The following is a 23184-nucleotide window of genomic DNA, read 5'->3' as shown; positions in this document are numbered from 1 at the left end:
GGACAGGATGGAAACTAATCAATCAAACTGGAACACCTCAGCTTAGGCAAACGGGTAGAGGAACTTGAGGGCGAGGGGAGGGCAGAATTTAAAACACCAGCAGGGACGGGAAAGATGACGATGGTTGTTTCCTTGACCCAGGGGAACCTGGATAAGGTCTCCTTGCTCAGGTCAAGTGCGCTGCCACTGATGATTTACTGACTTCTGGCCTCCATATCTGGCTGGTCATGTTTCACATTACTGTGATAAGGTTAAGTGATATATCCAGTACTATCCAGGGACAGGTGGAGAGACTCACTGGTAATGTATTGCTCCATTGACTTTGCTGCAGTTGGCATGGGCTCAATTCCTACGCAATGTAAGCCTCACAGTTGCTCCTCCTGCTGTTCTTTTTTTTTTTTTTAACAAATTAGAAGGCAGGTGAAGTTGATGCTGACTGCAGCGATTACGACCTAGATTTAAACACTACACAGTGGTTATTAAAAGTGTGCACACCCCTAGTATATCATTTACATTATTATGTATTATATTATATATTTTTATATTATATTAATGTTTGTATTTTTTTATATTATATGCCTTTCCGCTGCCATCACAACTCTGTGAGCATTTATCTCCAGCGCCTTAGCCGCTGTGTACGTCCTATCAGACTAAAAGAGGAACATAGATGACTGCCCTCTTCATCATAGACTCACTATCACCACTTGCACACCAAAGCAACCTCAATGGAAATAAACACTCTTGGATAGGGTGCTCACCTCAATATGTCCTCCCAGAAACTTTCTTCTGCAGCCAAGTGAGGGGGAAATCAATAAAGGCCAATGTGAAAGTGAATGTTTTACTTAACCTTGTGAGGTGTCAAGATGTGCAAGATTACACATCCCATTTGTCAAGCAAACATGAGTTTATGGCCAATCACAAATGATTTATTGATTTGATGTACTGCACAAAACTATAGATATAATAAGTGAATAGTAAAAATAGTTTGTATATTTCTCTGTAACTAACATTTCATGGTGCTTTACTTGAAGTCAAATAAAAACACATGGTTGCTTTTGTGAGTTAAACCGCTATGAATAACAAAGCGGAACTTCAAATGGCCATCTCAAATGTACAGCAGGTGTTTACTGAATGACTTTGTCACTGCATCAAACAAACGAATGACTGGATGCAGAAACATTGTCTCTAATTAAGTGCAAATGAAATGGAGCTAATTGTCTTTGGAAAACAGAAGGACACACAGGCATAATGTTTGGCCTCACCTTCACTCCGTGGCTCTCATTACCTAATGTCGAGGCAGAAATGGAACTGGTGCTTCCATTTCAACCACCAAATACAATAAATATTGTCAATATGACATTTTAGGAGCAGTAAACTGGATTGACAACGTTTACGCACATTTTCAGGATTGGATTTTTGTGTTTTTTTCTGACAAATTTGTCATTTATTGTCATTTAAGTTGGCTGAGGGCTTTATTTTTTTTTTTTATAGAGGGCACCATAACCATTTTTAATGTTTTAAAACTTATTTTTACACTTTTAGGATTATTACGAATTTTTAAAACATTATTCTTTAAATTTCAGTGCGCTGGTGTTGCGGTGCATGAATTATTGTATCCATCTATTGGAGCACTTAGCCTGTGCAGGGTCATGGGAAGGTGGAGTCTGTCTGTCAGCTGACCCTTGGCCAGAAGTAAATCTCTGTGACACACACACACACGTAGTATGTTTGCAGCCAGTCTGAGGGAGAGCAAGAACAGCACTATGACTGTCTTCCCCTGTAGCACGTCACAGGGAGCAGGCGATAGATGGAGGTGCAAGGCAGCATGTGAAAAACAGCTTGGGTACAGACTATCGACTTCCCCCTCCACTTCCTCGTACACACGTAGACACACACTCTTCTGGCTGCAAGGGATCAATCTGGAGTTCAGGTACAGTATGTCAACTTTTCCAACAAAGCAGAGACCACTGAAAGTATGGGAGCAGGTGCAATTGTGTGCATGAGTGTTTTGTTTGGCAATTGGGAGGGGGCAAAGGTAGTAAAAAAAGAAGAGTGAGGGAAAAAGTCGGGCTGCAGAGACTGGCTGCGTGGGCTACTGTATGCATATTTAATATGTGAGTGGGCAGTGATGTTTCAGAGATTCTAGAGAGGGAGAATGAGCGAGAGCATCCTTCTGGAGGAAGTCCCTATCTGTAATATTTAGTTTTGCTTACTGTGCAAAGTAAACATGCTCATATGAGTCATTTAAAAGCTTGGCTTTCTCTGGAAATGCTCTAACTTGGCCGTTTGAGTATCTAGCTGGTGTATAGGGAGACACTGGCTCTCATATACAACACCACCACGTTTCATTCTGCAGCAGGCTCCAGCATCAGCATCAGCACGCACCGTCATTATCAGGTGCAGGTCGAGGATTTGGTACACGGAGGAAGAAGACATTCGGAAGTAATGCTTGTAGTGTCCGGGCACAATCGAGCGTGTTGAATGAAGAAGCGGCTACCGGGACTGCTCGGTGTTCTTTTCCCGTCCAGACGAGCTTGTCACTCGGAGGAACATGCCAGCCGGGCGGGTAATGCAGCCTCCCTGGCTGGAGGAGTAAACGGGACCGCGCGTCGTCCGAGACAGAAAGATGGAGCGTTTTTTTCTGCTGCTTCTCAGCTGTTTGGGCGTCTCGCGGGGCTCGGCGGGTAAGTCGGAACATATGTGCAATTTTTTTGTGCCCTTTGACTGTGTGACGGAAGGTGCCAGCCCCAGCAGGCAGGCAGGGTTGGTGGCATGCGTGTGCATGGGTGAATCAGCGGTTGCGCGAATGTGAACATCACTGTGCACCCTGGGCACGCTGTGCATTGCCTTTGGAACCTGTGGAGAGCGTTTGGGTGACATTTTGGGACAACAACACGCGTGTATTTACCTCCATCGCAATTACTATCTGCTGTAACAACTGGAATTGCCCGTCACAATTCCGCGTGCGCGTTTGTGTCCGAGACCCGTCATTTTTAAAAGATATCAAATATGTCATTTGTTCATTAGGTGCACATTCTGCAATATTGTACATTGCTGAACTTGATATTAAATGGAACATGCATTTTCACTTTCACCCCATTGCACTCCCTACATTGCAAAGATAGAGAGCGTACTGTACTTCATTCTGAGAACGACCCCCACCCCTAAAAAAAAAAGTCCATGTAGCATTTCTCAATTATGGCTTTTGCACACCGCTGCCTCATAGTCCAAAAAAGATTTGCCTCTAAAGGCCATACAACCACTTGGTAAAGGCATCCAATTCATCACTATATTGTAAATGCCGTTGCACAGATAATAATTTAGAGTTTAAATGGACACTGTCAAAAGGGAATCAATCCCAACATAAAAAAAAAAAAAAAATCTCTTTTGCAGTATTCAAAAGCGCCCATCATCTGCTGTGAGTGGTTTCCAATACTTTGGTTTGAAACAGCTCTGGTATTGAATCTCCTCAGAATGTGCAAGTGGTCATAGTCTTGGGGTCATTCAGAAAAAAGAAAAAAACCTCACAAATCTTTAGGTAGTGAAAATAATCTCAATTATGTGAGTTTCTCAAATGACCAATGACATCACATCTCCTACTAAGTGAACTGGAGAACTGGCTCTTGACATTGATGAATCACATCCATTTGTTTGCTGCTTGATACAGATCAATGAACTGATTTCTCCTATGCTGCCTCTAAACTAAGTCATGTAGTAATCCCAGGGTAACCACAACACAGTTCTGGCACATAAAATTGAAATGCACTTCTAGTTTGGGTTACATTTGAATACTTATCCTCTGAAATTTCTATTGACCTCTTTTCAAAACATTTGAATTTGCTGATACTTCATTCATTGTCTAGTCATCCAATCGGAATCATATTTGAAATGATGCGGCTTTATTCTGGAGTCCTTAAATAGCTAAACTTCCAGACACATTGATGCGATGTCAAGTCGAAGTGTTAGCCTGGCGAGAGTGAGACTGTAATATTTACACCGTCTTGACATCTTTACTGCATCTGTGTTTATAGCGACTCATAAACAGCTGGTTGAACCTGAGGAAAGGAGCGCTAATGTTTGAATTTAAAATGTAAATCGACTGCCTAACACATTCATCTCTCTGGGTCCATAAATCCTCGTGAGCAATTTTCCATGGGCTGCTCCAAAGAAAAAGGAAAAAAAAAAAATCAATTAGTCATTCAACAAATTGTTGCTAAAGACAAAACAACTCAAGGCTTTCCCTCTTTGATTTTGTAATGCTTTTAATTAGAGTGCAGTCTTTTAAGAAAGGAGACAATATGCTTTTACATTTGGGGGCTCATCGTCAGTTTTCTTGCATGGTAGGCTTAACTTGCATTTGTAGCTAGAGAAGGTCGGATTTTAAAACTAAATGTATTTCCAATCAAATATTTTAGTTTTCATAACTCAAGTCAAAATCTTCCTGTTGGCAAGCGTCGGTTTATATGACAGAGTCTAGTCAGAGCCTTAATTTGGTTAATATTGATTGATGTCCATGTTAATGTGGCCACTTGTTCCTTTCTATAATCTGTGCAACCGCCCATTTCATAAACCTGTCAGAATGTAACTCACATGAGACCCATTGTTAGCAGAATGACCTGGTGAGAAAAAAAAAACATGTCAGAAATCCAGATGAGAGGAAAAGCAAAAGGGATGGGTGAGATTGGAGTAATAGAAAAAATTAAGATATTGGATATCAAAAGAAATGTTTGACTTGGTGTTACAGTTTGCATTACAAAACACATCTCAATTATTTATTGAATTATATTTCTTATATTTATATTTGTATATATTAAATTATCCGTTCTATTAAATTATATCTAAATGTGTTTACCTGATGCTTAACCATCTATAAATGACTTTACAGTGCCTTATGAGACTTTTGTGTGATCACACAGTTATGTTTTTGGTTGCATACTTGTGTGTCTGTATATGTATAAGACCTACACATGTACGCACACACCTACACTGCAGGTATGTGCGTACATGTGCACATGCATGCACTCACAAGGACGAGTCCATGTGCCAAGGTCTGGAAAAGACGATAGCTCGGCCATAAAAACCTGATGGCTCTATCATGGCACATTAAATATAGATGAGGTGAGCGGCCTTCTGCACTGAATGTGTGTTAACCCTCAAGAGCCCACAAGCACTCAATAACATGTTAGCAAGGGGGAGAAGAAAGCAGCCCCATGCTGTCATAGGACAACATTTGCAATCATCAACTTGGGCTAATTTATTGCTTGTAATTTCCCTAAGGCTTTTATAACATAGAGTTGATTATTTCCCCCCCCCCCCCACAATGCTTTTGTCCTGTTTTCATATTTACACTTGCTGGTTATTAAATCCTCTGTTCACTGTACAGTTTGGAATAGGAAACTGTCAGTTTAACGTAAACGTTCCAATTTTAATTGTTGGAAGTCTTTTTTTGAGAACCATGAGCCCACAATCTCTAAACTAAGAAGACACATTAAGCTGTTATCCATTTCGATGGCAGGGCGGTGGAGGAACGCTTTGCCTAACAATTCAGAGATTCCGGCTTCCATTTCCTATGTGGCGTTTTCATGTTCTCCCCTTGTGGGATTTTCTCCGGCTTCCTCTCACATTCCACATTCCGGTTCCAAGCTTGCCAATGACCCCATTGAGGATAAGTGGGGAGGGGGGTGGATGATGAGAATGTATCCTACATTATCAGGAGACTTCAATGTTTGCTTGATAGTGTTGTGTGGATCCATTTTTATGTTCCAAGGAGCTGTGCACATTCAGGCCAGTTCTTGTAGGTCTTTCTTCCATTTTTTCTGCAGTCTATGTGTGTTATTTTAATCCTTTAAGCATCCTTTTTATTTTTTTTAACATATATAATTTTATTTATTTATTCTTTTTTATTATTATTATTTTACTGTCATGCTGGTATCGTCCCATCATGACACGTGTGACTTGGTAGTTATTTTAACAACTGGGAATTACAACACAGTCAACCATGTGACAATGGCAATTTTGTATCATTTGGAGTCACAGTTCATAGAGTTCTCTGGATTCCCCGGGCCGCGTGGATCTGTTGCTCTTTGTCAACCAAGCAGATCGCAATGTGCTTAACTCAATGTATGCGTAGGCACATTTTGATATGCTTGTGAACTCATGTAGTGGACTGTAATGCTGAGTTGAAATTAACTTTTGGGAGTTAGGCATACACTGATGCACAAAGTAACCATCAGGAAATGTAAACACAAGAGGCTTTCGTCCGCCTCTAAATATACTTGGAACAGCTATGAGGCACTTTCCCTCGCAGGCTTACTCATTAGCATCCTGGGGAGCAACACACCACACCATGACTTTGAGTAATGTTTTTCCAAGGGTAGTGGAGCTGTAACAATCAGCAATAGCTTCTCTTGGGGGGTTGATAGAAGCCGAGGAACCGCCCCGCAAGCATTTACGAGCCCCTCGCTCTCTCAACCGCTGAGTGGCTATTAAAACAAAATCAACTTTCGACCCCTGAGGGCCATCAAGTCAACTCTGAACTGTAATCAGTGGGGGGCACCAGCACAATTTGCTTACATTAATAACACTCATCACATTTGCTTGATAAATGTCTGTCTTTGCTGATGTATAAAACAAGGAGTGGTCCAGTGACCTCAGTGATTATTGCTTGTTTGAGACATTAACAAACATAATGGAAACGCCACAAGTATGTTTGAAATTTAATTTAATATTGATATCATAGGTCCATTGTGTGCCTGCAAAGGAATATTTACATTGGCAGACATCAAATAAATAATACTGGCCACAACATGCTCAATGTAATGAAACTTAACGTGAGAAATGCATCAAAACTATTTTAATTGTACTTATGCTCAATGTGCCTTCATTCTATGGCTGATGTAAGACTCATAGTGTGCAATTAATGTTTAACCATCCAAGTGAGGTACAGGAAGGCATTGAAGCAGAACCAGAATGGAAAGGGTCATCTTAATGCCTTTTGAAAATAACCTAGTTAAAGACGCTTCATCAATCCAAACACTGAACAATTCATAGCAGCTATGCCCAAGCACTTATTATTTCTCCAAATGAGAAAATCCTATTCTGCTATTCATCTGCCTCATTATTTTGTATTTGAAATGCAACAATGTTTAGACGTAAACCATTCATTGTCAAAGTGAAAGCCAAAAAAATCATGAAACTGAAACAAAGCCTGGCAAAGACTCAACTTGAAGGCATAAATCCGTATAATTGCCCCTCGTGCGGTCAGCATAGAGATAGAGGATTTTCATGAAATAATCATAAGCTGTATTGATGTTCCCAAGGTGTGTTTGGAAAGTGTGAGCCCGCCCCCTTTCTTCTTTGCTGTCTATTGCCATCACTTCTCTAATGAACGAGGATATGGAAGAATTGTCACCCTTGACGCCGCTCAGCGTGAACTAGACAGCTCGCTGCCAACATCAACAAACATACGTGGTGCCTCAAAGTCACACCCATATCTCACGGCCATACAGCCAGCCAACCGCGCTCAGGGAGACTTTATGAAGATCCTGTCTGGTGTTTTATTAGAGCTGACTGTCATGTGGATATTTAAAGCTCATGGTCACTGGCGACACTCACTGTCTCTTAACATAACATATTGATATGGTAGAAAGGAGGTGGATAAAAAGATGAAAGCATTAAGTGGAAGCGTTAAGATGTGAGGATAGCGAGGGTGTATTTTTTTATTTTAAGCTACCAAACTACTTGGTATATAATGTACAGTATATGGACAATGGATTTGTCTATAGTATGAAGTACCTCCAATTATTTGAAAAGAAAATGCTGAAAAAAAATATATTCAGCAGCTTTTCAATGTCAATATTGAAGTCGCTTAGCAAAATTACATTGGGGGAGAGAAAATGGAAAAAAAGAAGTGGAATCGATGGTTGCGGTGGGTTCAGACAATGTCAAAACACTACGTTTGAATGCATCCACAGATATTGGCAGGGCTTTAAGAAATCCTCCACGGCGGTTACCACGGGGCCGGAAAATATAAACAAAGCCTGGAGGACTGGAATGGTTGAGAAAGAAAATTTACTCTGGTCTGTTTTTACATTCCATTTTTACATTTCTGCCTCTACAAAAAGAACAGCTGTAGCAATAAATCTGGGAGAAATACAACATGCACATTTTCATCAATAAGAAGAAGCAGCCAAATTATAACACTTTGCGTTTCAAACTCCAAACTAGCCAGGTGAAGTGAATTCACGCATAACATTTGCTTGGCGCTATAAATGACGGTCCAGAAATTCTATTCCAACTTTATGAGCAACTGTGTGTTTGTTTTATAACCAAGCATTATGGTTTAAACATTAAACATTTAGAAGGGAATCCTTGCTGGAGCATAAAATGATTCATGTATACATAGCGAGTGATCATTGCTGACAAATTGGTGGTTTGCATTCAATAATTCCATTCAATAATGCACCATCCAAGTGAAGCTTTCTGAAATGCCCTCTCAGCAAAAATGGCAATGATGTTTGTGCAAAATTGCTCGTATGAGATTTTTTTTTGTCTTTACCTGAAAAAAGATTTCAAACAGTCGTAAAACTTTGAGTTGAGACATTGCAACAAACAGCATTGTTATTAAGGCTTCTAGCGATAATATTCTTTGGTTTTTGGGATGAGGGACCAGCGGGTAGAGAATCAAAAAAGAATCAGCCGGCAGCAATACTAAATCTACAGAGTTGGCCTTTAATATTACACAAGGTCCCTGTTGGAGTCGCAGTCCCTGAGAGACACCAAAGGTTAACTCGCTGTGTGTGTTTTGAGATGAGAGCACAATGTAGACAGAATGAAAGAGCTGAATAATGACTTTGATTTATCACTTTGTAAGTCCCCCCTCAGGCCCTGTCCATCTCTGGGATTTCAGGGGCCAGGATTGAGTAAGCAAAAGTATCTTTAAACATGAGAGTCGGCCATGATAAAATACATGTAGGCCCCCTTCTTGTCATCTTCTTTTATCACAGGTAGCATTGAATCAAGTAGTTGCTGTGCAAGTGTGCAAGTGGCAGTTAGCGACTGTGTCATTTGTTAACCTGGACTCTACTCTATTTCATCTCTGCATTGAGCCGGCTGATGATGTTTATAAGCTAATAAAGACGGCTGAGTGGCATTATTGCAAGTGACCACTTCTTCTTGTTCCTGTTCATCTTACTCAGACCTTGAGTCCAAATATCGATCAATCCTGAAGGCCACCGTCATTTATAAGCGTGCTGCAATGTGATGATTGCAATGTGTTATTTGGAGTCTCTTGCTTTCATTTTGTTCAAATTTATGGTTGTTTAAAAAATTTGGCTGCTTCTGAAATATTATTGGCCGCAGAAAAAAATTCTAGCTCCACCAGTGGGTATAGGAAATTTAAAATCAACTCACATTAGCATCTGCATTAAAAGCTTGACTTGCCCTCTCTCAAATCAACACGTTTTTACAATGTCAAACATCATCTCATAGCAAAGGTGTAATGGTTACCATTGTCACAATTTATGTTTGGGTGCTTCAAGCGTGAATTCCTAAATTGCCTTAATACAAAGTACAGCCAAGGTTAATGGGAACACGCTTGTGTTATTAAATTATGCTATGACGACATGGAACAAACAGACCATGAATTTTGTTGTCACAGATGCCAGACAGTTTATATCACATGCATCTGTAGAATGAAAAGAAATATTTTTTTTTTTCTTACCCTTGAGAAGTATTAAAGAAACACTTTTTTTTTTTTTTGGTCTGTCTTTTTGCAGATACCTTGTCCCCCCCTGTCAATGTTACCATCAAAGCAGTGAAAGCTAACTCTGCTCTGGTGACATGGGACATCCCCGAAGGAGACCCTGTCATTGGCTTTGCCATCACACAGCAGGTGATTGACTCCCAGGTACAAATGCAGTGTATGTCTGATTTGATCTCATTTAGACTTTTGTGTTCTTTTGCGTATTGTCTGCCGACAGAAGAAAGACGTGCGTATGCTCCGAGTCATCCAGGAAGTCAACACCACCACACGCTCCTGTGCATTATGTGACTTAGAGGAAGAGACGGACTACATCGTGCACGTCCAGTCCATCAGCATGTTCGGGACGAGCCCAGAAAGCGAACCTTTACGCTTCCGAACACCCAAGGAGGCCGACACTCAGGCTTCTAAGAATAAAGGTAAAGTGGCACGGATAACATAAATCAATACAAAACGCTTACACCGCTTTTGCTTGTGTTGGTTCTTGAGCCAGTAAGATGCAGACAAAAGTCGGCCTCTTGATAATATCTTGACTGATTTTGTCTAAACGCCGATAAAAATCAATATGCACACAAAGCGTGAAATGAAATTTCAAAACAGAGTGCCAAAGGGGAATGCATGAATTGTGTATTGACGTGCTTCTGCAGGCCACCTTGCTTGCACCCAGCCAGCACCACTGCACAGTAAACCAAAATGGGAGGAGGGAGGGGCAACATTTATCAGTTGCGGAGCAGAGGAAGCCAAAGCTGCAAGGGACGGTAAATCAATGCGCTCTTGGCTGAAGCCTTATCTATAGAATTCCTCCTCATCCTCATCTCGTGTGTGACACTCCTCCCTGAAATTGGAACCAGAAAGAATTTGAACTTGTTTCACAGGGGCATGGATAGGGTGGAATACAAAGGGAGGGGCCCAAGATTGAACATTCCACTCTTGAGGCATTAACTCTGGAAGTGTTGTTTAGGGCTTGTTGCTGCAAGGGAAACACATTTTTAAAAATCAATAGCTGGACAGGGTTTTTTTTTTTTTTCTTCTACCAAGCTTCATTTATTGTACTACTCATTTATTAGACATTAATGACTTTTCCCCAGCAAATAAACAAGACTTTTGTGATACCTCGACACTAATGCTAAATATAGTATCCAGACTATAACAATGTTATTGTACCTTTAAAATAAGATCACAAACTCTCTTCAATATTTATTAGCTCTTTGAGAAAGAAGCTTGTGCTAATTTATTGTAGCATTAATAGTATCCTTGGAAATCAATCTTTATTTTCATTTCATTTCTACTTCTTTCTACTGTGTATGATAACCAGCCATCCATTTTTGGCCTTTGGTTGTCGTGTTTTTAAAAATGTGTTACATCTGACCAGTTTGACCAAAGCCTCGGCTCGGCACCCCTTGGGCATTTTTGCTTTGATTAGTTAATGGCAGGCAACGGAGGCCAATCGATCCTCACAATTGCTTGTTTCTGAAAGCCACTGGAGCATGGGCTGCCTGCCCGCTTGCCACGCTGGGGCCTCAAAATGTCACCTAGTGCATTTAATAAAGGACACGAGGGGAGCGTGGTGAACTTTATATCAAGCCTGTGACTTTGTTCAGTAATGGTAGAAAAGTGGAGGTTTTGTGCTCAAGGGGAAACATGGCACAGAAAATTCAGAAAATAGAGAAAGAAAATAATAACAACAGAGTCCTTGGCATGAAGTAGAATTGCATCTGACAAGTATTTTGCCTTCTAACTTCTCACAGACGAAGAGACTATGGAGGAAGTGGGCCAGACCAACCAGTTGAGGGCGGGGGAGCTCATCATCATTGTTGTGGTGCTTATCATGTGGGCAGGTGAGGATTGCGTATAAAATTCAAGAATTTTTTTACATTCCCTCAGCAATTATGTGTGAATGTTGAAAGGTAAAGAAATAGTGTATCTATTTAAAAACCAATTTTTCTGAAACTACCGTAATTTTCGGACTATAAGTCGCACCGGAGTATAAGTCGCACCAGCCATAAAATGCCCAAAAAAGTGAAAAAAAAACATATATATATATATATGTGTATAAATCGCTCCTGAGTATAAGTCGCCCCCCCACCCAAACTATGGAAAAAAAAACGCGACTTATAGTCCGAAGATTACGGTAATTTCACGTCTTTGTGACATTGCATGATTGCAATCTTTTTTTTTATAACTATTATGCTGCACATTTTGTTCTCTGAACGGAGCTGAAATATGAATGTATCAAGTTTGGCTTGCACACAATTGCTATATTTTGATGTTCCTCTTGGCAGGCGTGATCGCTCTCTTCTGTCGCCAGTATGACATCATCAAAGACAATGAGCCCAACAACAACAAGGACAAAGCCAAAAACTCATCAGAGTGCAGCACTCCTGAACACCCGACAGGGGGTCTGTTGCGCAGTAAGGTATAACCCACCCACCCCCTTCCTCCCCCGAGGTGCCTCCCCCTTCCCCCTTCAACAGCGACGGGCAGGTGAATGGTGCCGCCCGCTACAAAGATCTTTTCCACTCGACATTCATATGCGCTCATACGGTGTTTCTCAATGGCAAACAAACAATGCCAGTGTTTAGGTTTCCGACAAAAGTCTTTGACATCCATAACGGCACTTAATGAAGAAAACATCACAGTGCAAGGTGGAAAAAAAAAAGATCTGTGTCTGAGCCTCTCAAAAGACATATCTAGAGAGTCATTCCTTTGTCGATTTACTTCTGTCATTTATCCCGTTGCTCTTCTGTTAAGCTTCAATCGGCAGACAAATTGTGCTCTTGCAGTCATCGTCTCGACAAGATCTCCGTGCGAGGGACACGAGTAACAGTGCGAAATGTTCTCCGTTTATTGACAATCTGTCTCACCCACCGTAAGGACTTTTCGAGGTACTTTTGTAACCCGTTCAAGTTCGATGCAATTTTGTATCAGACAGTTCCTGCAAGTTCTTTTGCGCAAGGCATGAAACTGGTGTTCATTGAGATTTCAATAATATATTCTAGAAGAGAGGATCTTCTGAAGGACCGATGAAATTGTTGCGGAAAGTATACTTGACATTGATAAACACCTACAGTGTCATCTGAACATCAGCTTCAGGCTAAATTGAAATATGACTTCAATATGGCTCCATTTGTGCATGTCTGCATCAAATCGCAAGCACTCTTGTAATCCACGCAAAGGTCAAGCCTGAATCAAGCCCTTCATAGAAAACGCAGCACAGAGGCATCCTCATGCTCATTGTTTTATTCCTGAGAACCCTCCAGGAACCCTCTTCAATCATCTATCTTCTCTCCTCCCACAGTTCTCCAAGAACAACAATCGGATGCCATCTGTCAACATCATTGAAGTGTGAGTGTCTTCTGCCTGCGCATACTACAGACTGTGTGTTCTCGCAAATCTGCTCGTCAGAATGCATCGCTTACGTTTCCCTCGCCTCGGGCCTGCCGACGAAGCAAAGCTTGCTGGACTCCGAGGATTTAGGAACAACTCGGCCAGGCTGAGATGAGAACCCACAGTGGAGCGACTGCAGGGAGAGTTGAGCCGATCTGCCGTGCTTAACAAGCACCGTATGGTGGGAGAGGCAGAGATTAGGTGCCAAATGGTCCTGGCGGCGGACAGACAGAATGCTGATAAAGGAACCCCAAGGACCAACATCGATAAGCAGAGCCGGAAAGCTTTTCTTCTCTGTCTGGAAATGGGTCGCCATACAGTATGTGGGTACTTCCCATTGTGTCTATATATTCCTTTGTGGTGTGATTTAATGCCATCCTCTCGATGTTGTTTTGTCCTAACATTATGTAATCTTGACTTTTTTTTTTTATGAGTAAGGGTTAAGTGTAGTTTTGTTACATAATGTACTGCCAGTACCGGTACATCTCATGGAGGAAGGAGAAGAACTGCGGGGAATAAACGTCTGGCGAGCTTGTTTCCCCCCTCAGGGAATCCAGACAGCACCTGTCTTGAGTTTGGAGGAGTTTCTCAAAAGCGAGCTGCGACGACGCCATAGCAGGAAGGCTCACCGCTGAAGTCACGTGATTCTTTACATTCCACATCCTGAATGAGCTGTCTTTATTTATCTCGAAGGGTGGTGGATACCTGCATTCTGGGTAAAAAAAAAAAGACTTGACCCAGTGTGCCTCATTGATTTGAATTTTAAAAGAGTCTACACAGGGAAGTGGCCTTTGTAGAGACACAAGAGGAGATTCCTTAAGCAATAACAACTTCAAGCCCCGACACATGACGGGCAAGGACTTGATGAGGTCACATTCTGTAGAAGAAAAAAAACAACACACAAATGTAACCTCTGGGCATGCAATGTTGAGACAAATGCACATTGTGATAAATACTCATAAGTACAATGAGCCTCTGATGTTTGTTTTCTTGTAATGGCATTGGAAAAAGTCCGTGATGAACAGATGTCAACAAGGCATAAGGGCTTCTCATGAGTATATTCAAATCAAAATGGCTCTTTATCCATATATACAAATAAGTTGGATGATTAACTGGATGGAAAGTATAATCGCAGTATTAAGATGCGTCTCATTGTGCTTCTTTCATTTCCGTTTTTCCGCATTGGTTGTCTAAAATGTGTATCCCCCCACCAATTTTTTTTTTAGCCAACTTCTGAGTGGGGCAAAGGTCCTGTTCAACGATAGACAGTTACACTCAAAAAGTCAAGTCATAGTTTTCAAAATCTTATTGAAAGTTTGTCTTATTGCTAAGAAGCTGAATTTTCAGAAAGAAATTCAAATGTCAGAAGAAAATTTGGTAATTCATTTCATTATTGAGAATAACATTCATTTATGAATTAAATGGCTTGTCCACTATCTTACATAAATAGCATATTTCTGTCATTATACTCTTTTGTCAAATGTGTGCGCGTGTGCGTACAGTAAATAGAAAAATACAGTTGCAAGATGGGATGGAGTAATGCTTAAATATTTAATGTGTAAATACATTTCATATTATTGGAGCCTGGAATGAGTTATGAGTTCTGTGCAAAAGTCTTGAAAGCCTCAATTATATGAGCAAATTATATAAAGCAACAATTCAGGTAATTATTAACAGAGCAAACAATATGGAATGGACCCTCTTTTATATTTAATGGCACCAGATCACCGGCAGCTCCCTTTATATGCAATTCGTCAAATCTGTCCGACTACTACTTACAAATGCTAAATTTGCTCCTTTTGTTGCCATGGAGCCAAGAGGGGGGCTAAGACTTTCGCAAAGTTCTGTTCATTTACCGGTACTATTGGTGAGATAAGGTTTATTTTTTTGTGTGGTTTACTGTTCATGTCTGACTAATAATAATGGTTTCATAATAGCACTATGTGTTGATATGATACATTTTGTCATTTAGCTGTTAGTGTTTATTAAGAGTGGAAGAAGTTGTTCAGTAGCTTGAATCTTAATTTTATAGAGCTACATTGTGTTTACGGACAAAAACAACTGCACATAACGATAGCAAAGGTTTGGGGATTCTTTTTTTTTTTTTAAGCATATGCCCTTGTTTTTTCATGTTGGAAAGGATAATAACACTAGTAGAGTAGTTGCAGGTTTTTGCACTAACAGTCACTGAACTAAACTATAAAGTCCATGCTATATTAAACTCGGCTCTTTTATTGGCTGAATCAATGTATTCCAAATAATAGCATCTATTTATACAAGCAGCGGCCATTTTGTAGATCAAAAGTGATTACTGTTACGTTTGTTTTATTTCCTCTCCTACCTATTAAATATTCTTACAGTAACATCAAAAGTTAATAGTTTACATTGTAAACTCAGTAGTATTGATTTAGATGAGACTGAATCCTCAAGGCAGATTTGGAATAAAAAAAAAAAACATGTAGTGTTTTTTTTTTTGGTAAGAACTGACTGTTCCTAACATGGCAAAATGTTGAGTTGAAATCAATATTTATTTGTTGGGTTAGTAAGTACCATCTAGTTAGAAATATTGTAGCAGATAAATGACATTGTGTTGAGAAATGTTAATAAAAACATTTGTTTTTAATCTAATAAGAACAAGAGCGTAAAGCTTCAGCTAACATTGATGAATTGTCTTTGGCTTGAACAATTTGCATACCCAGATCAATATAAATATTTTCCTAAATCACTTATGGTGTTGACTCAATAACCTATTGAAAGCCCCGTGATGAAAGAAAGCTCTTCTTGCACCTTGCTTTGGATTCAGCCAGCCAACATGCTTCATGTTTCTTTTGGATGAATTTGTGTCTGGAAACAAAGTCACCATTGAGACAAATCAGCCTGTTTCAGTTGTGAACAAAGAAAGAAACAAAACAATGCTTTATTAATCCTAACATATTCCATTTATTGTATAAAGTGTACAGCAGTTATTGCTTAACGAGGGCTAGCACGGTTTCATGAACTAATATACACAAGGTTACACAACTTCAATGATGAAGTCTGCTTACTTGTGTTTGCGTCAAATAAAGTATCAAATATTTTCTCCAAATGACTATCAACTCTTTAATAAGTAACAATGTTTACTGGAAAGTCAAATTGACTCACATATATTGTCTACTGTCAATCTTTCTTTTCATGAGGCGTACAGAGAAAGGGTGCATGAAGCCAAGAAGATTCCTTGAATAATACATTTGAAACATATTTCACCAGAACTGTCAGACTTCTCAGAGCAGCAGTCTGATAAATAATAAAAAATGCTCCACAAGTTCTGGTCTGACAATTTTCATTTCTTGTTTTTGACCACTAGAGGGCCCCAGACCACCGGATGACAATCCATTCTCCATATACGTACTTGCTATTAAATATTATTTTTCTTCCCATATGTGAGACTCTCAACGGGATCACCAATATTTGAGTGATGTTCCATTTATTATCTTTCTGTGTGTTCACAATTGTCATGGTGATCTTTCTGGTGATTTCTTAACTAGGTTGTATGTATTTTTTTTTTTGTAAACGTTGATTTCTCCGACTGCCCATAAAGGCACCACCGCGATCAGTAAGTGTGTTCGGAAAGAGTAAAGGAACGAACGTACGTGAATGTGGAAAAGTGTGAGAGAAGTTGAAGAGGAATAAAAATACCCTTGAAAGCCAAAACTTGCCCCTCGTCGTGATTCGTGACTCGGAGCCGCAACACATACAATTGCTAGAGGTGCGCATAAGAACTTTGATGAGGAGTAGTGTTGGCTCGTGAGTGAACGATTCGTTCAAAGGAATGGATTTTGAACCGATTCTAAAGATTCAGTTCACTAGAGAACTGGAATGCACATCACTAGTACAAAAGAGTGCAGACGGCCGAGGGCTGTCAGGTCGAAATAACCCTAGCTCTAGCTCTAACCCTAACCTTACCTCTAACCCTAACCGTAGCTCTAGCTCTAACCCTAACCCTAGCTCTAGCTCTAACCCTAACTCTAACCCTAGCGCTAACCCTAGGTCTAACCCTAACCCTAGCTCTAACCCTAACCCTAGCTCTAGCTCTAACCCTAACCCTAGCTCTAACCCTAACCCTAGCTCTAGCTCTAGCCCTAGCCCTAGCCCTAACCCTAGCTCTAGCTCTAGCTCTAACCTTAACCCTAGCTCTAACCCTAACCCTAGCTCTAACACTAACCCTAACCCTAGCTCTAACACTAACTCTAGCTTTAGCTCTAACCCTAGCTCTAACCCTAACCGTAGCTCTAGCTCTAACCCTAACCCTAGCTCTAACCCTAGCTCTAACCCTAGGTCTAACCCTAACCCTAGCTCTAGCTCTAACCCTAACCCTAACCCTAGCTCTAGCTCTAGCTCTAGCTCTAGCTCTAGCTCTAACCTTAACACTAGCTCTAACCCTAACCCTAGCTCTAACCTTAACCCTAGCTCTAACCCTAACCCTAACCCTAACCCTAACACTAGCTCTAACCCTAACCCTAACCCTAGCTCTAACCTTAACCCTAGCTCTAACCCTAACCCTAACCCTAACCCTAACCCTAACCCTAACACTAGGTCTAGCTCTAACCCTAACCCTAACCCTAACCCTAACCCTAGCTCTAGCTCTAACCTTAACCCTAGCTCTAACCCTAACCCTAGTTCTAGCTCTAGCTCTAACCCTAACCTTAGCTCTAACCCTAACCGTAGCTCTAGCTCTAACCCTAACCCTAGCTCCAGCTCTAACCCTAACCCTAACTCTAACCCTAGCTCTAACCCTAGGTCTAACCCTAACCCTAGCTCTAACCCTAACCCTAGCTCTAGCTCTAACCCTAACCCTAGCTCTAACCCTAACCCTAGCTCTAGCTCTAGCCCTAGCCCTAGCCCTAGCCCTAGCTCTAGCTCTAGCTCTAACCTTAACCCTAGCTCTAACCCTAACCCTAGCTCTAACACTAACCCTAACCCTAGCTCTAACACTAACCCTAGCTTTAGCTCTAACCCTAGCTCTAACCCTAACCGTAGCTCTAGCTCTAACCCTAACCCTAGCTCTAACCCTAGCTCTAACCCTAGGTCTAACCCTAACCCTAGCTCTAGCTCTAACCCTAACCCTAACCCTAACCCTAACCCTAGCTCTAGCTCTAGCTCTAGCTCTAACCTTAACACTAGCTCTAACCCTAACCCTAGCTCTAACCTTAACCCTAGCTCTAACCCTAACCCTAACACTAGCTCTAACCCTAACCCTAACCCTAGCTCTAACCTTAACCCTAGCTCTAACCCTAACCCTAACCCTAACCCTAACACTAGCTCTAGGTCTAGCTCTAACCCTAACCCTAACCCTAGCTCTAGCTCTAGCTCTAACCTTAACCCTAGCTCTAACCCTAACCCTAGTTCTAGCTCTAGCTCTAACCCTAACCTTAGCTCTAACCCTAACCGTAGCTCTAGCTCTAACCCTAACCCTAGCTCCAGCTCTAACCCTAACCCTAACTCTAACCCTAGCTCTAACCCTAGGTCTAACCCTAACCCTAGCTCTAACCCTAACCCTAGCTCTAGCTCTAACCCTAACCCTAGCTCTAAGCCTAACCCTAGCTCTAGCTCTAGCCCTAGCCCTAGCCCTAGCCCTAACCCTAGCTCTAGCTCTAGCTCTAACCTTAACCCTAGCTCTAACCCTAACCCTAGCTCTAACACTAACCCTAACCCTAGCTCTAACACTAACCCTAGCTTTAGCTCTAACCCTAGCTCTAACCCTAACCCTAACCGTAGCTCTAGCTCTAACCCTAACCCTAGCTCTAACCCTAGCTCTAACCCTAGGTCTAACCCTAACCCTAGCTCTAACCCTAACCCTAACCCTAACCCTAACCCTAGCTCTAGCTCTAGCTCTAGCTCTAGCTCTAACCTTAACACTAGCTCTAACCCTAACCCTAACCCTAGCTCGAACCTTAACCCTAGCTCTAACCCTAACCCTAACCCTAACACTAGCTCTAACCCTAACCCTAACCCTAGCTCTAACCTTAACCCTAGCTCTAACCCTAACCCTAACCCTAACACTAGCTCTAGGTCTAGCTCTAACCCTAACCCTAACCCTAACCCTAGCTCTAGCTCTAACCTTAACCCTAGCTCTAACCCTAACCCTAGTTCTAGCTCTAACCCTAGCTCTAACCCTAACCCTAGCTCTAGGTCTAACTCTAACCCTAACCCTAACACTAGCTCTAGCTCTAGCTCTAGCTCTAACCCTAACCCTAACCCTAACCCTAACCCTAGCTCTAGCCCTAACCCTAGCTCTAACCTTAACCCTAGCTCTAACCCTAACCCTAGCTCTAGGTCTAGCTCTAACCCTAACCCTAGCTCTAGCTCTAGCTCTAGCTCTAGCTCTAGCTCTAGCCCTAGCCCTAGCCCTAACCCTAGCTCTAGCTCTAGCTCTAGCTCTAACCTTAACCCTAGCTCTAACCCTAACCCTAGCTCTAACACTAACCCTAACCCTAGCTCTAACACTAACCCTAGCTTTAGCTCTAACCCTAGCTCTAACCCTAACCCTAACCGTAGCTCTAGCTCTAACCCTAACCCTAGCTCTAACCCTAGGTCTAACCCTAACCCTAGCTCTAGCTCTAACCCTAACCCTAACCCTAACCCTAACCCTAACCCTAGCTCTAGCTCTAGCTCTAACCTTAACACTAGCTCTAACCCTAACCCTAACCCTAGCTCTAACCTTAACCCTAGCTCTAACCCTAACCCTAACACTAGCTCTAGGTCTAGCTCTAACCCTAACCCTAACCCTAACCCTAGCTCTAGCTCTAGCTCTAACCTTAACCCTAGCTCTAACCCTAACCCTAGTTCTAGCTCTAACCCTAGCTCTAACCCTAACCCTAGCTCTAGGTCTAACTCTAACCCTAACCCTAACACTAGCTCTAGCTCTAGCTCTAGCTCTAACCCTAACCCTAACTCTAACCTTAACCCTAGCTCTAACCCTAACCCTAGGTCTAGCTCTAACCCTAACCCTAACCCTAGCTCTAGCTCTAGCTCTAGCCCTAACCCTAGCTCTAGCTCTAACCTTAACCCTAGCTCTAACCCTAACCCTAACACTAGCTCTAGGTCTAGCTCTAACCTTTAACCTAACCCTAGCTCTAACCTGAGCTCTAAGGAAGTGTATGGTTGTATGGGCCAGCACACGAGAAACTGTGTTGCAAATTTTCTATAATAAAATATTTTAGGTGGCACTGAGATTCGAACCCGGGTCACTGGGGTGAGAGCCCAGAGTACTAACCACTACCCTATGGAAGCCTCGCTCATACTGCATGGAACATGTATGGTTTTATGGAGCAGCTCACAAGCGAATAGTATAGATCAGTGAAGACTCCACAGCAGATGTCATCACAACACATTGTGTACACGAACACCTAGCAAAGTACAATTTAAAATGACACTTTCGAAGTACCCAAAGTTAAACTTACAAAAGAAAACCCATAACAAATAAAACTTACACAAGAAGAGCCCTTACGTGGCACTTGACAGCTGTCAGTGTCAAATGCAAAATGTAAACAAGGACCATGTGAAAATTAGGTCAATCTCTGGTTAGAATATCTTGTTTTTTTTTCCATTTTGCGCGTAGGTTTTAACAAGTAGAATAGTGTTAAATTATTCACAATTATTTAGGCAGTTAATTATGGTTAATTTTGGTACACTACACGAGGTAAAACAATTTTTAAAATAAATAAATGAATAAATAAATAAGAACGTGTAGCGAACGATTTGGTGAACGATTCTTTTGAACAAATATTTTGAGTGAACCGATTCGAAAGATTCAGTTCACTTAAGTGGAATGCACATCACTAGTACAAAACAGTACAGACGAGCGAACGCTGCCAGGTCGAAATAGCCGACTGGTTGATGACATCGGCTCTTACTCGGTAAGAACTTGGTTCGATCCCAGGTGTGAGAATATACCTAAAAGTGCTTTTATTGTGCAATTAACCCTTTATTTATTTATTCTTTTTTTTTTAACCTCGGGTAGTGTGCCTATTGAAGTGTCCATGAGGTGTACCTACACGTATTGTCATATAAAGCAGTTAACCAAATGTCTGATTTTTATGTTTTAATTGGCGAACAAGGAATAAAACACCAGACAAGTTTTAACATAAATGTTCATTCAAAATAATAACATTAAAAGTAAACTTAAAACCATCAATCCAATGTGAAATTGCAGTAGATATATTGGATAACAATATTTAGGCGTGTATATGCATACACGTTATTTAAAAAGTACTATAAGTGTTGTAAAAAAATTTTTTACTGTTAAAGTGTTTTAAATTTCGTTGTAAATGTGACAATGACAAATAAAGATCTATTCTATACCACTATACTACAGCGTCTACCAGCTCAGTGGCCTTGTGTTAGAGTGTCCGCCCTGAGATTGGGAGGTCGTGGGTTCAAACCCCGGCCGGGTCATACCGCAGACTATAAAAATGGTACTCATTTCTTCCCTGCTTGGCACTCAGTGTAAGGGGTTTAAATGGGGCTCCGCTGCTGCTCACGATCATTTTAATTTATAAAATCAAGATGACCCAAAGAGAAGCATCATCTCCCCGTTTTTGCATCCCTTCATGCAATAAAGTTAGCCGTTAGCTTGGAGAAAACAAAGCACAAAAGAAGTAGTGTTTCAGTGAGTGGTTCTTTCTTTCCTTGGCAAAATCGACATTCTGACTTACATAGTTCACGCCAGGAGGGAGACGCAACACCTTCACTGACTGATCCGTTGATGCAAGCAATGAAGGAAGGAAGGCAGGCAGCTCACTCGTTGACTCGTTCGCGAACGGGAAAGTCCGGATTCATTCCCTCACTGATCCGTTCTCGCGATGGACTGGAAATGCAAATCACTCACTCACTGACCCGTTCACTCACAGATCCGTTCAGTTGATGAACGGGAAATGCATTTCACGACTCGTTCGTAAACGGGAAGTGACGTCATTTTCTTCTTCGTTTTGTTTTACAGCGAGGTGGCATCAGCTTCAATGCGCATTACCGACACCTACTGGTTGAAGTCATATGAACTGAAAACAGAACGAATCACTTCCACTCTCGCTCACTGAAAGAAATCCGTTCTTTTAAACGAATCGTTCACTCACGAGCCAACAATAATGCAACTGTGTCCCGCTGCACGCAAGGTATGTATTTTGTCTCCTGCACACTGTGCATTTGCGGTTTGTCACTTTGAGTGTTGAGCGAGTCAACATCGTGTAAGTTGAACTTAACTGAGCTTCTGTGCTTGCAAATAGTTTGCCATCTCTTGAAACTCTTGAATCTAATATCGACGCCATTAGCGCAAAGCTAAAGCGGTGCCAGCCATTCGAGTTTGATTTTTCAATTAACACCCGGCTGACTATGTATTTGGAAGTCATGTTCTGACCAAAACTGATCAAAAATTCACTTTTAAGAAGATCGCAAAAAAAAAAAAGGCATGATTTTTCAAAAATAAACATGAATTGAATCACCAATGAGAGCAAGCCTTAGTGCAGTGTTCAAGTCGGTGCATCCTGCAAGGAAAAATAAAAAAAATAATTTACAGCATTAAGGCTAAATTAATTGTAGAAATTATAGGACTAATACAATGAGATCCTGAAAAAATGTCCCAAGATAAATGGAAAGCATACATTTGCGTTTTTGTGTCACGCTACATAAGTAAGAAATACAAACTGTATTTACAAGGTTGGTTGATTGTATGGGTGGAATTCGGAAATGTATTTTTTTTTCTTTTTATTCAACAGACTTGGATAAAAATATGTCGAGCAAGAGCACCCCTTTCAAGCACCTTCAACCCTTGTCAAAATATGGAAAGGCAGTATTTGCTGAGAGATGTCCTAACACAGCTCCCGAGCCATTCGCTCCTTTTAAATTCCAGCCTCTCAACATTGCCTCTCAACAGCAAAGAGTGGACGATTCTGCTCAGGATAGCTGGCGTCTCTCTAAAGATGCTGATCCTAATGGAACAGATGATGGTTATTCGTCCATGTGCCTTACTCCATCGCTCCAGTCCCCACCAACCTCGAGTTCAA

General features: G+C 41.3%; 1 protein-coding gene across 2 annotated transcripts; it reads left to right on the top strand.

Annotated features, from left to right (window-relative positions):
• Positions 1–2138: 2138 nt before the first annotated feature.
• Positions 2139–14061, top strand: fndc5a (fibronectin type III domain containing 5a). Of its 2 annotated transcripts, none has more exons than XR_005096294.1 (6): positions 2139–2684; positions 9777–9892; positions 9981–10179; positions 11509–11598; positions 12043–12244; positions 13059–14061. XR_005096294.1 is itself a non-coding variant. In XM_037242064.1 (6 exons), exons 1-6 carry the CDS (start codon positions 2627–2629, stop codon positions 13107–13109), a joined length of 648 nt encoding a protein of 215 aa, XP_037097959.1. In that variant the 5' UTR covers positions 2139–2626; the 3' UTR covers positions 13110–14061. The 2 variants fall into 2 exon arrangements, 1 of the variants encoding a protein (XP_037097959.1); XM_037242064.1 differs by having other exon boundaries at positions 12043–12176.
• The last annotated feature ends 9123 nt before the right edge of the window (positions 14062–23184 follow it).

This window comes from Syngnathus acus, chromosome 22 (genome assembly GCF_901709675.1).
Source record: "Syngnathus acus chromosome 22, fSynAcu1.2, whole genome shotgun sequence".
Classification (NCBI taxonomy): domain Eukaryota; kingdom Metazoa; phylum Chordata; class Actinopteri; order Syngnathiformes; family Syngnathidae; genus Syngnathus; species Syngnathus acus.
The sequence above is the reverse complement of the archived record's forward strand: the minus strand, read 5'-3'. Positions and strand labels throughout refer to the sequence as shown.